The following is a 14,283-nucleotide window of genomic DNA, read 5'->3' on the forward strand; positions in this document are numbered from 1 at the left end:
CGTGGGGTCACACTATTTTGAGTCTGCCCGTACCTTTTGATGTTTATTTCCTCTGTAATATCAAAAGTAGACTAAACATGTTCAGTCATTGGTATTCTTTGCATTTTTATTCTCTTGACGAGACAGTAACAAACCATACATCTGGACCCTTTAGCTGTTGTGTTATTTTTAATTTGCTGTGACCACAAAGTTGCAGACACAGATGACAGTGCTGGTCTTTTCTACAGTAAATGTTGATTATGTACCACTAGGTGGAGTCGAAATCACTGATGTGAATCTGGGTGTGAGCTCCCTGCTTATATGTGAGGGACTATGTTGTTGGTTATTTGTCATTGGAGCATAGACATTTAATATAAGGGAACAAGTAGAGCTTGTTACTCTCTTTGTTTTGCCAAATTAAAAGCTCTACAGTGTGGAATAAAAGCATACAATAGCTTAACTGCATGTTTGGCAACAGTAAAACAAAAACCAAGCCTCGCCCATGACAGTTTGGGCTCAACAGGATATAGATACTACAGACCCTTGAGTCAACAAAACCATAATAGTGCTGATTCACCAACAGTCACACCAGAGATGGATTATCCTGCCGCCTTCAAGTTCCTCCAGTGACTGAAGCCTCCCATTGGCTGACAGGAGGACTCTGCTGTGAGAGTCTTGTGCCAGATATCTGCCCATGATGTGTTTTATTGAGGAAGCTCTGGGCTGTATTTGCCCCTTATCTTGTAGCCACACTGAATCCCCCTCCAGGGCTCACACTCCAGCCCCCTGCTTTTTTATTCTCACTATATTTCCCCTTGTACCTCCAGATGCCCATGTTTAGCAAAGATACAGATAAAGTGGTGTAGCATAGCTGAGCTACAACACCACCATGCTATGTGTCCTGCAGATAGGAGGGTCTCCTATCGGTGTCCATGACGAACTAGACAGCATCTTTATAGCTCAGTCATCTAATGTAAATGGAGGAGTCTGGGGTGCTTGAATGGTATAATAAGGATTGTGTTATTGAGGGCTGTAATAGTTTTTTGGTTTAATTTATTGAACCTCAGTACTTTTTGAGCATCAACAGAAATCCGGACCTAGCCTTGAATATCAAAAAGTGTCAAGTATAGTAAGTTGGCATCAAATGCTTGGTCAGATTCTTAGGTTTGTTTATTCTTTGATCAGATATTTTCTGATCTAAATCAGGAAGCTTTTCTAACTTTAGACTGTATTCAGTTTAGTTTATTAGTTTTATTTAGATAAGGTTCTTTATTTGACACTGATGGATGCTTTGTGAAATTTGGTATATGTTGTTAAATAAAAAAGGGTTAAAACATCTTTGTTATCCCCAAACTAAGGTACTGCATCAGAAAACTAGTATTATTTGGCTACTCCGGTATCATATTGGCACCAATGTCAAAACGTTTAAACCCAGCCCTAATTCAAGAAGTGGGTGACAGGTTTCCTGTTACAAAGAGTGTGGTCTAAATGTAATATTGGCTTTAATACTTTTTGTCCTAGAATGAATAACTCTGTGCAAGTAGGCAACAGCCAACATGCACAGCTGATGTACATGGGGTGGTCAAAATAACATAACTTTGTTTTTGCTTTTTTTGGAAACCACTTACATGGACATGAGCATGTCACCAGATGTGATAAATCTATACAAAACAGCATCTTATACTATATTGCAGTTTGATAAAACAACACCATAAACTCTCAGAAATGAGCTTCTCTAACAAAGTTTTATCAAAAATCAAACAAACCTTGTAAACCTAACAAAGATAGGACTATTGGTTTGCATGAAATTGCGCACGGGTTCCTCTTATTGTGTCCACCCCCTTTAACTGTTGGGTCAAGGGTGCAAGACCTGGCTTGAAAAAAATCCTGACTGAGCAATTTTATGAAGTTGTAGGCCTGCTTCAGAAAATATAGAGCCAAACAAGCAGAAGAACGGGGGCTTCCTCCTGCAGGAAGGATGTCAAGTCGTGTCTGTTGTATCTCAATGGCTATAAAAGGGTCAAAAATGAAATTTCTCTTTGAATGAAATGCTCATCTGTGCAGCACTCGGGCGAATTCACAAAGAATGGATTGCGGCCGCCAGCTGCCCGGTCTGAGTTCCAGTTCACACAAGATGTTGCGCTAATGATATTGCAGCGCAAACACGCCCGTAAGGTTTTGCAGCTGAGTGCAGTTTGACATTGTTTTGCACTTTCCACTCAAACCTTAACATGTTCGATTTGAAAGAGAACTTTCTCTAATTATCCTATATTTATACATATTCTAATTTCCCATTAACTCCCCCTGTCCTTTCATTTGTTTCTGCTCATGGGATGTCTCTCGTTTGGAGCGATTGTTATTTGGGGTGCTGTGACTGTGCGCCTCTGGGCGCATGGAGAGCTGTTTCCCCTCCTACTCTGCTCCATGCTGGACTCGTCTCCGTTTCTCACAGCAGTAGGTTTAATGTTGTTTTCCAGTTTCATTCCCTCGTGGTGAATATCAGACAGGTAGCCCATTACTGTTAATTTAAATGCATGCAAATGGTATGCGGTTTCTTTTTGGCTTGTTTGTGCAGGCTTATCGGCCGCAAAATCCGCGCAATCCTTTTGTGAATTCGCCTGTTAAGTGTTAACAGTGGGGCTGTGAGGTAATAGTCGAAATTAAACTTTTATTACAACACTGAGAAATGAAAGGTGTGGTGTGGTTGTGCTGTGGAGTGTGCTATGGACTTTTGTTTATTTGAGTCTGTGCCGTAGTATTAGCGGGTATCACTAATCCTGCCGTGTGCTTAGTGGAGCTGCTGATTAAAACTTGATAGGTGGATTCCAGCCTTTAGTACAAGTTTTGCTGATCGGCTCTTTGGTTACTGTACAGTTCAATTTAACACTGTAACACTTAGAGCTATCTACAGTGAATACACAGATAAGGATTCAGCATTGCTCAAGAGCTGCAGTAACAGCCAGCAGGTAATAAAAAAGTAGTGCCTTTTAAAAATGTGACAGTGTGCCCCTCTAAAATTGTCCAGCATGAAATACACCTGTTAATGTAATACACTAAACAAAATAATTACATTAACTGGTTAATTTCCTCTTCAAAAGAGGTTTATTAACTAATTTATCTTCATAAAATATTGACTGATAAGATTGATATCCTGTAAGATTTCACATTGTTAGACAATATAATTTTACACGATCAGTTAAAGGATTTATAATGAAATGACAAACACGTTTGAATGCAATATGTTATATGCAGCAGTTTATTGCATTATTTTCTAAAAGTACATTTTTGTAATTTTTTTTTTACATTATCATGCTACAAGGGCACTTTGACAGGACATGTAGGACATGTCGCTGTTGTGGGGTTTGACCCAGTAACCTTTCCTTTCTCTCACGAGACAGTCGCACCAGTCGGCTGTCCTCTCTGGTTAGAAGCTGTAGCTACAGGAGAGGATTAATGTGTTCACATTGGCTGGTCAGACATTGTTTAAATCCCCAGGAGTTTCCAGAGGAAGGACTCCCAGCTAAGGAAAGCCCAACCTGTCCCATCAAGCAGAACACACCTACACCACACCACATCATAAAGTTATTACAACACTGAGAAATGAAAGGTGCCATAACACCATTATGTCACTGTCTAAGTTGATAATACCTCTGTGACCTCCCTGCTGTGTTTTTGTTGACAAGTGCAAACAAAACCGCGCCGCGCTGGCGTCGAGCCTCGCCTGAGAAAGATCTGTGGAACTCTGGTGATGTAACGTTTACTCTCTCTCTTTCTTTGTCCATCTTACTTCAAACTCTTAACTCATTTTAAAACACGCTACATCCTGTATTTCAGTATCTACTCTTGCTTCTAGGCTTTGCTCAGACGTCTAATCTGAAGTGCTTCCCTGATTTTCTTCCTGCTCATCCTGGTGACCTGATAGCAAACAATCAAGTAACTTCCCCTCTTATCAAATGATGCACAATGCACTTTCATTTTGTCTTTTTGGGAGATTGTCTGCACAGCCTCAGCCTCTGTCATCACCCTTGATGAAATATTGAGGCTTGTTATCTGCGACAATCTCTGTTTCCCTTTTGTCTGCCTGTCACAGTGCCTGTTTTTGTGAATCTGCGTTGGGAGCGCGCCCAGCTTCACTCAGGAAGAGCTCTGCAGATGCAAGATGACCCAGTGATCTCTGTCTGGCTACTGATGCTTAGAAAGGCATTTTCTACCAAACTCTTTTAGTTTTATTCAGAAGACTGAGCTGACCTTTAGTGTTTACAGCCACACTGGTATCAACCACACAGCGAAGGAAACAATGAAACCTGCTACCATGACTCACTCAGTAAAGAGAAGTGCCGTTTATTCTTCTCGAGAGCAGCTCTTCCTGTTAATAACAAAGCACTTAGGCGCTGAAGTTGTAAGTCTCTTTGCAACTATAAATACGGGAGCTGTCATTGTTATGATTATTTCAAGCCCTCTGCGGTGACCCTCCATTGTCTCCTGCCAGTGTTGTGTTTCTCTGTATCAGACAATAGAGGCTGGCGTGGCCAAGCAGGGTTTGTTGTGGAGCTCCACAATTCATCAGCCGCTCAAAGTAAAAAGGTCAGGAACAGTTAAATTTGGATCCTGGGTTATGTGAACTAAGACAGTGAGGCTCTGTGCAGGTTGTCGGGCCATTTACAGTTTTTAAACGCTGCTATTGTTTGTGGCTCACACGCCTGTTGAGTCCTGACGGGCCGGCCCACCTTTAGTCAGGGTCACAGGCTCTGCTGGCCTGTCCCTTTGCCATCCTTCCTTTGAGCCAATAATAGATCAATAGTAGACAAGACTTTCGCCAGCTTACTTCTTGTAGCGTACATGCAGTTTACTGAACTTTTTTTTTAATGAATTAAGAAGAATTACATTTCACTGTGATTGTACCTTATATGATAACATGTGACAAATAAACTTGATTGATTGATTGACTGAAGTACATTGTTCTTAATATGTGGTTGTTTTTGGTGTATTTTTTTTGTTTTTAATCTCATTTTGAAGTTGTGACGTTCAGCTCATTCTTCCTTATAGGTGGATTAATTTAAGAAAGGTAAAAACTTTTGGAGCTCACACGGACGAGAATTGAATGGTATTGGCAGCAGCAAATTTTCAGATATCACTTAACAAACAGTGAGTTTGTGAGCCTATTTCTCAAAAGTGCAGTATGTCAGCTTGAACTCGTGGACTTGTAGTTTTAGCTTTTCTCTTTTTGTGTCAGAGTAGAAAGTCATTTTGAGCTCTTGCTTTCTTGTCACTTCCCTGATCTAAACATGAATCTCATGTCACACAGTACCTTCCCCCCAGCTTTTTCTGTGAAACATCTCACCCCTGCTATCCTATTTACATTATATCCTGCAAAAAGCAACTGTCTGCTTTGTGGTTTTGAAATGAGTGATTAGTTGCACTGGCTACACAAATGTGATACAAAGAAACTCCCACAAAGAGCAAACCCGTAGTGAGGAGGACTGCAGGCCTACAGTATAGTTTTGCTCTTTAGTTAGAAAAAGAAAAGCAGCGAAAGATTTTTTTTAAACAACCCAGTATGTTTATATTTGTTTATCAGTGAAGCACAGCGTTGAGTTTGATGCAGATTCATTCAGCTCGAACCTGCTGGATATGCAACGCATGAAAGAAAGATACTGCAGTGGTCCAGGCCCCAGCATGAATCAAATGACTCAGTCTTGTGATTCTGTATTTATATCTCATTGATCTAAAAACAGTGCATCCACACTGAACAAGTTCAAATAAGAAAGAATAATCAATGATGAGTTAATGGTTAATGTCGTGACACTTTCCGAGCACACGTAACGCTGTTTACGTCACTGGAAACGTTAGAGTAAACAATAAACATGATTCAATCTTACTAGAACTGTGGCTTTCGGACAATTGAGTGGGGTGAGCAGATGAGCACATCACGTCATTCAGGAATTAAATAGTGATTTTCTGTGGTTAAAGAAGACAAAATTGTGCTTAGGAAGAGAAGGAAAGTATTGTGTGGTCTGAGAGGCTCTGTGGAAATTCCTCATGAGGAACATGCTGACCTCAAGGCTGACCTGAAAGCGTCAGCTTTTATGTGTGGTTGTGCTGTGGAGTGTGCTATGGACTTTTGTTTATGAGTCTGTGCCGTAGTATTAGCGGGTATCACTAATCCTGCCGTGTGCTTAGTGGAGCTGCTGATTAAAACTTGATAGGTGGATTCCAGCCTTTAGTACAAGTTTTGCTGATCGGCTCTTTGGTTACTGTACAGTTCAATTTAACACTGTAACACTTAGAGCTATCTACAGTGAATACACAGATAAGGATTCAGCATTGCTCAAGAGCTGCAGTAACAGCCAGCAGGTAATAAAAAAGTAGTGCCTTTTAAAAATGTGACAGTGTGCCCCTCTAGAATTGTCCAGCATGAAATACACCTGTTAATGTAATACACTAAACAAAATAATTACATTAACTGGTTAATTTCTTCTTCAAAAGAGGTTTATTAACTAATTTATCTTCATAAAATATTGACAACTGAACAACTCAACTTATTACAATCTTACTCCTGTAAGATTTCACATTGTTAGACAATATAATTTTACACGATCAGTTAAAGGATTTATAATGAAATGACAAACACGTTTGAATGCAATATGTTATATGCAGCAGTTTATTGCATTACATTTTCTAAAAGTACATTTTTGTAATTTTTTTTTTACATTATCATGCTACAAGGGCACTTTGACAGGACATGTAGGACATGTCGCTGTTGTGGGGTTTGACCCAGTAACCTTTCCTTTCTCTCACGAGACAGTCGCACCAGTCGGCTGTCCTCTCTGGTTAGAAGCTGTAGCTACAGGAGAGGATTAATGTGTTCACATTGGCTGGTCAGACATTGTTTAAATCCCCAGGAGTTTCCAGAGGAAGGACTCCCAGCTAAGAAAAGCCCAACCTGTCCCATCAAGCAGAACACACCTAATCATAAAGTTTCTTTCCTGCTAACAGACTGTAATACCATGTTCAGTCAGGCTGAAACACTCAGACTGAGGCAAAGGCAGAAGATTGTATGTACTGTTGTATCTCACGTGTATGAACAGTGTATGTATTGGGGTAGAGACAACCTGCAGTGTACAGCGCTTTAATAGAAGGGGGTGTTTCCAGGAAATATATCTGTCAACCCACCCAAAAACACGAGTGCTTCAGTGTGTGTCAATGTGTAGAAGCATGTGAGTGAGTGAATATGGGAATTCCCATCAGGATTGACTGAATGGATTTAGTCAGAACTGTTAACCTCTCTTACTAACAGTCCCATTTCATGCTGTGACTTGTGTCTTCCTGGCTTAACAAGAAATTGCAGATGAACATCTGTGGTATTTCGACATTTTAAGTGACGTCCTCATGCCCACAAACACACACACACACACACACACACACACACACACAGAGTGAAAGAAGGTAATCACTGAATTTGCCCTTTATTTGTTATTGATTAAAATCAAAACACTCCACGCATTACTGGCTGAGCAGTCGTCTACTGTCAAATCTAACAATTTCACAGGAAGTTCTTGGCTTGTATACTGTCACGCATGCTCCAACCACCATTTTCATGCACGAACAGGCTCTCAATTCTTGCCTTAAGGTAAAGACTCATCTAGTCAAAAAACAATGTGGGCATTGAGCACACACTCTTTGTCAAATGTGACTGAAATGTCCAAGTTTCATTTCCTGGCTGCATTGCTGAAATATATGAGACCAGCTGATCTTAACAGGCTGGACACTTACATGCATGTTTTTGTAAACATCACGGCACCCAGATAAAGGGAGTGTTTTATCAAGATTCTGCTTATGCTTTCTGTTTCATTCCTAAGATGTTATGCAACCAAAACCTGATCTGGTCAAATAACTCCTCCAGGGGGACTGATAAGGCCTGTTTATGGTCCGAGGTGACAGGGAGTTAAGGAGGATTACATGTGACTGGTTATTTAGCCTATCTCCCTCCTTGCAGACACTGAGCCCATTCCACTGCTGGTTATTAGTTCAGTGCTGCCTCTGATTTTAGAATGAGTGAGGCTGTTGTGCTAACACAAGCATGTCAAACCACATCCTAACAAATGATTACTTAATGCAATGTTCTGTCTCCCGTAATGTGTGTTTTTATTGCCTTCTCCCTCCTTGTCAGGAAAGTAGTCTTGCAAGCAAGTAATCTGCCGTTTTATAGAGTGATAATCATACCTGTTTACCGCAAAACCAAGGTGGGAATGTAAATACCAGAGACATGGAATGTGATTCTGGTGCAATTTGGGGAAAATAGTGTAGATATCTAAATGGGCACTGGCCATATCAGGGTAATAACAGTCATTTCCTCCTACATTTATGTGAGCCATGCAGGGAAAATAGTTGATTATCCTCTGCAGAGACCCCTGTTCCTCCCAGATCCATTTAGTGGCACAGGCACTTCCCTTGTCATGTGATCCAGAGATGTGGAATGAATCTGAGGACAAGGACCTCACCCCGATCTCATCCCCTACCCAGCCCAACCTTCTCTTCCCCGAAAGCACACACATATTGAGATCCCTGTTAATGCCCCAGCAGAAATTACTCCTAATACGAGTTCTCAACACACCAGAGGATCTCCAGTCAGTTGGGACTGACAGAACTTCAAAGCAGCCATTAACAGGTTCATTGGAGAAAACATGCTGGATTTACCACAGGGGAATAGGAACCTGAAGCTATAAATTAAAACCTAGATCCAGACTTGTTTTTGTCTCCACTACTAATAATATGACCCTGATGTAGACAGCTACTCAGCCAAAACATTGTTTTTGTTTTGTGTGACCTTGAAGGATTCCAGCAGTCACTTAAAAATGACTTATTTATATTATGTATCCCTAAAGGCTGATTTATGCGAAAACGTAATTAAGCAGATAAAACTATTGGATGTCAAACCGTCTTTGAATGTCATAATCTTAGAAGTAGAAATGTTTGCTAGTGCGATTTGTTTCAGTTTTCTTCGCATCACTCGCACAATAAAATTTCACAGATCCTCGGTCCATCTCGTACTGTACTAGGACGCTTTGATACACGCTCCCATCTGAAATTACCAGAGTAATGCAGAACAGAATGTATAACAAGCAGTGCGGCGCCTGTGTTTTCTCACCCTGCAGCCTGCTGGGAAGGAGAGGTCAGACTGATTAGATAAGTGTTGTGTATGCAGAGGAGCCTGCTGGGCTTACGTGAGGGGTCCGATCCCTGATCTTATACAACCATAAGACTTAAGTGTATACAATACTTCATGTTCTTGACATCAAGCAAAATGCTTTTTGTAAAACGGATACAATTAAGAAACTCCTAAAGCTGCTGGGTCATTTTCTGAAGAGATGTAGAAATATTCAGTAAGAACTGTACCTCCTTTATTTATTCGCTCATGGTGCAAAATTACAGTTAAAACTATAATTTCCTTTTTGTTTGTCCCTCTCTGTCTCTGCCCTGACCTTTGGCCCAGATGACAACAGTCATGAACACCTGGTGGTCAGATAACAGTTAAATACACACCACCTGACTCATTCATACAGTTTAACATAATGATTAACCTATGATGTCCACTTGAAATGAGTCATCAAAATGTCTGAGCAGTCATGAACAAGTTCTAGTTCATGATGCCCAGTGAGCATGTGGCCAAATCGAAACTGCTCAGATGAAGATGCCACTTAAAGATGGCCTCCTGTGCAGATGACGTGAACTGCCTCACTGTCAAATTGTACTTGTTTGTTGTCATAACAGCCCGGGTCTTTAGCCCTGTCCTTAACTCGCTCACATGGCCTCAGAACCAGAGTTATAGGTGGGGTATGAATAAAATGCAGCTGACTGACCTTCAGGCTATGTCAATAAAGTTAGAGCACCATGTGCTTTCTGTTATTCACTCTCACGCTGTGTTGACTCCTCACTGATGCCATATCACTTGTAAATTTGTTCACAGCAGGACAAATATTTCACACATCTGTTTTTTTTTAGGCAACTGCAAACAGGACTTACTTAGTAATAGTTTTTTTCTTCAAATCTGACTATGGTGTGAGTTGGCAGCCAAATGGTTACAGTGCATGCCATATAACCGCAATGTCGCCGGTCCAAATCCAGCTGGCGACCTTTGTTGCATGTCATGTCTCTCTCTCTCTCTGCATATTCTGTCTGCCTCTTCACCTCACTCTGTCCAATAAAGATAAAAAAAAAGACTTTGATGTTGGTGTTTTTATACACATGAGGGTGTGAGCAATTCTTTTTTAAATTACGCCACATGACTGTTGCTCAAAGGCATCCCGATTTACTGTGTAACTGTACCGACTGTACTGTTCTGGTGCAGAGGACCAGCCTTGTCAGTGAGAGATGTTAAAAACACCATCTCCTTGTGGAGGAGGAAAACAAAATGTTGCAGGATGATAAAATGGAATTCCTATCTAGGTTAAGTTAAACATAAAAGACACTACACTGCTTTATTTCCTCTCTAGTACCAACTGATCTACTTTATATTTAAGAAGAAACCAATATGGCACACAGCAGAATTGTGCTGTTCTTGACTTTGTGATTTTTTCACCAGATTTACATACATATTTATTTAATGTTTGTCTGAAGATGCGAAGTCTGTTTTTGTCAGTTACCATTAATAAAGACTTCCTCTCCTCCACATGCACAGGAAGCTGGCACTACCCAGTATGAGTCAGACAGAATCCCATCAGATTTTCTACTTCCACGTCTTTACCTCCTCATTTGCATTCAGAACAAACATTAGAGAAGAGGTTTAGCAGTTAAAAGTCACACATGTATGTCAAGTACGTTGTAAATAAACAGGTATTGTACCGACATGTCGTTTTGAGTTTTGGTCCATTATGTCATGTTCAAGTTCAACATTTAAAAGATAGCATTTTCTTCATTTAAAAATGAATAATAATAATATTACTAATAAATAAATGACAAAAGATTTCAGGTGCAATCGTTTGTTTTAGACAGTACATGACTTTTATTCACGTGGCATGAGTGGAGTATGTAGAATTCTGTGTCAGTGCATTAAGTGGTCTATAGAGACAGAGACTACAATGAAATGCTGCCAGAGCAAAAAAGGCACTTCTAGGACCTATTTGGAATTTACAATTATAAAACAAAATAAAGCCCTGTACAATCTATAGCTTGATATAGCTTTATGTTAATTTAATAGATACTATTCTAAAGTTAGCACCACAACTTACCACAGAAATGTACAGATATACAGGCACATGCAGCATTCAATATCAAACTGTCCTGCTGTTCAGTGATCACGTTCCCTTCCAGGTCACTGGCACAGTAATTGTGCTTAACACAATTACAGTATATTCCACAGGAAAGGGGAATTAGTAAACAGGAATAACAAATCCACAGATGTGAACAAAGGGTCATGTTTCAGTAATACTGCAGAGCAGAGGCTGTCAGTGACAGGTCCAACATTTGCCCTGAGATCAGATCATACTTCGTTGGCAGGTGCTCCAGGAAGCACTCCAAAAAATCCATTCCCATTACCTCAAGGAGGTTTGTTTTTCTAAGGAAGGATGGATTTTAATGCGTTTCATCCTGAGTGTAGCAACCCCACCTTCACACTGAAGACTCATTGTGGAAGACTTTAGCTTTGAGATTCCTCAGGCTGCACTGCAGGTTGGAGCTGGTTTCTGACTGCAGGGCCTCGGAGAACTTGACGTCATATGAACGGCTGACCTGAGACTTCCTCCTGATGGAGTTCTGGATGGTCTCTGAGGTGAAATAGTAAACAATGGGATCAAAGCAGCAGTTGGACACAGCAATGCAGAGGGCTATTGGGTAGATCGTTCGGACCACCGACTCCACAAAGCAGCCTTTTAAAGTTTTAGTGCGGACCAGAGCATAGAAAACCAAGTTTACATTGTAGGGGATGAAGCAAAAACAAAAAATAAAGAGGTGCACAATTATCATGCGCAGGATCTTTGTTTTGTTCAGCTTCCCCCCACGACTGATGGTTTGGGGGCGACGTAGGGTCTGCAACACCATGATGGAGCAACATACGTTGAGCAGAAGCGGGATGAGGAAGCCCACTGTCTCTATGAAGATCACCACCTTAGAGAGATGAGATTTCCACTGCTTGGAGGAGAAGTTCTCGAAGCAGAAAGTGGCATTAGTCTTGCTGTTCTCACTTGAGGTGGTCTCCAACATGAACCCTGTGGGGAGACTCCCTGACAGCACCAGCACCCACACAGCAATACACACTATCCTAGCATTGCGCTGGGTCCTAAGTGTCCTTGAGCGGAAAGGGTGCACAATGGCTAAAAAGCGATCCACGCTAATGCAGGTGAGAAATAGCATGCTGCCATACATATTGGTGTAGAACAGCGAGACAGAGACCTTGCAGAGCATGCTTCCAAAAGGCCAGTTCTGGTTGATGAAGTAGAAGACCCTCAGAGGCAGCGTGAAGACAAACAGCAGATCAGACACTACCAAGTTCATCATGTAGGTCGTGGTCTCGTTCTTCAGCTTCAGAGAGCAGGTGAATATGTAAATGGCCACAACATTGGTGATCAGTCCCACCACAAACACAATGCTAAAGATTGTACTGTACAATGGGTATTTGAACCCATCGTTCTTGCTGCAGGTAGAGTTGTTTGTTGAGTTATTTTCAGCCAATGGCAGGGTGAAATTGTCAGTCAGGAGGGTATTGTTGTACATTCTGAAAGAGTGGAGGGATAAGGGGTGTCTGTTATGAAATAGCTATATACCGAAAGGACAGCTCTGCACAATGAATTCACCATGAATGGAGAGTAAAGCACAGAACAGTCCTAAACCGTGATACATTAAAAGACACTGTCATCTGATAATTCAGGCCATTGGCACAAACGTTGCTTTCCAACACAACTGTACATGTTAGAGAAGATTTCTCCACATGGTCAACATGATTCCCTCCCCTGTCTTGATGTAGTTATTTTGGGGGTTACCTTGAAAAAACCCCTCCCAGAGGACAGATTCAGGCTGGAGCGTCCTCCCCTCCCCCTGCCCTGTCTCTTAACCAGACTGCACCCCACAAGTTGCCGGCTGAGCTTTACTTACTCAGATATATCAGTCACACAAATGTGTCTCCTTTTCACTCAAGAAGTCCTCAACCACCACGAGCTGCTGAGTCCACAAAAGGAATGATGGCATATCCACATTCAGGTCCGCCAGAGTGATGCCCTCATGGCAAAATCCCTTCTATTTGTCAAAACTTAGTCCTGTGTTCTTGTCCTTTTCAGTTCCAAAGCAGCAAAGTTATCATTAGCTTTCCCCCTCTCACAAGGTCCTGACCACAAATCACCCGGCTGCTTCCCAGGAGCAGAACTGAAGCTGGAGTTGAGCTCCTGCTCTCCGTCTGTGTGTCACAATGTGAGTGTGATTCACTGATTGTCCTCAGAGTCTGTTTCCTGGCCTGCCCCCCACCTCTGTATTGGCCTTCCTGACTGAGTCACTCAGTATCTACTTCTCTCTCTCTGTCTTCAGTTTGTCTCTCCCTCAAACAGCCTCACAAGCATTTGCTCAGCACGCATCATGCTCAGTTCTGCTTCTCCTTTGTGCCGGTATCACAAACAGTTTTTGTACTTTGAGTGGAAGGGAGAGCAGCTGTAGTAACTCCTCCCACTGCCTCCTGTCAAACTCCTCCTACTCCTTTGTCTGCTTTAACTGCCTACAGTTAAAGGAGGAATCACCCAAAACAACTCAGCATTGTGAGGGAATTCATCAGCATTTTACAATAAGTGCTCATAATTATCTGGGATACTGTCAGTATTGGATAAACTCATCTTGATGCATGGATACATATTTAAAATAAATGTTTTGAGCTATTGTTACTTGAGCAGTGACTGAGCAAAAGTTAAAACTAATACCACTAATACTGGGCTCATTATAGAGCCTTTTTCCATATCAACTAATAATTTTCATCATCCAGCTGCATCATAAAATACAGCTTACACATTTATGCATGACTAATAATAGTCAAATAATATGATAATTGATAATAATATAAAACTGACATTCTTCTGCATAAGGACTACATGTCATCTGTATTACTAATGTACTTTCACTTAAGTAACATTTTGAATGCAGGACTTGTAATGGAGTATTTTGACATTTTGGTATTGCTACTTTTACATAAGTAAACACTGTACAACATGACAGAGATAAAAAAATAAATAAAGACAGGAGCTTCTCAGGAGTGCCTGAGAAATTCACTAAACCCTGAAAGTGCCTGAGGTGACTACCTGCCTCCACAGGTCTGATGGGAGGTACAAGAAA

At 41.2% G+C, this 14,283-nt stretch overlaps 1 protein-coding gene across 1 annotated transcript; it reads right to left on the reverse strand.

Moving 5' to 3' along the window:
- Positions 1-10,957: 10,957 nt before the first annotated feature.
- Positions 10,958-13,604, reverse strand: lpar6a (lysophosphatidic acid receptor 6a). Its single transcript, XM_044202634.1, has 2 exons — positions 13,066-13,604; positions 10,958-12,688 (listed from the first exon to the last, which is right to left on the reverse strand). The coding sequence occupies exon 2, from the start codon at positions 12,685-12,687 to the stop codon at positions 11,587-11,589; it is 1,101 nt and encodes a 366-aa protein (XP_044058569.1). The 5' UTR covers position 12,688; positions 13,066-13,604; the 3' UTR covers positions 10,958-11,586.
- Between the last annotated feature and the right edge of the window lie 679 nt (positions 13,605-14,283).

The sequence above is a fragment of the Siniperca chuatsi genome, linkage group LG7 (genome assembly GCF_020085105.1).
Source record: "Siniperca chuatsi isolate FFG_IHB_CAS linkage group LG7, ASM2008510v1, whole genome shotgun sequence".
In the NCBI taxonomy this organism is placed as follows: domain Eukaryota; kingdom Metazoa; phylum Chordata; class Actinopteri; order Centrarchiformes; family Sinipercidae; genus Siniperca; species Siniperca chuatsi.

Excerpts from the sequence above, each read along its gene's own strand:
- lpar6a (XM_044202634.1), bottom strand. The coding sequence starts at position 12,687 with ATGTACAACAATACCCTCCTGACTGACAATTTCACCCTGCCATTGGCT.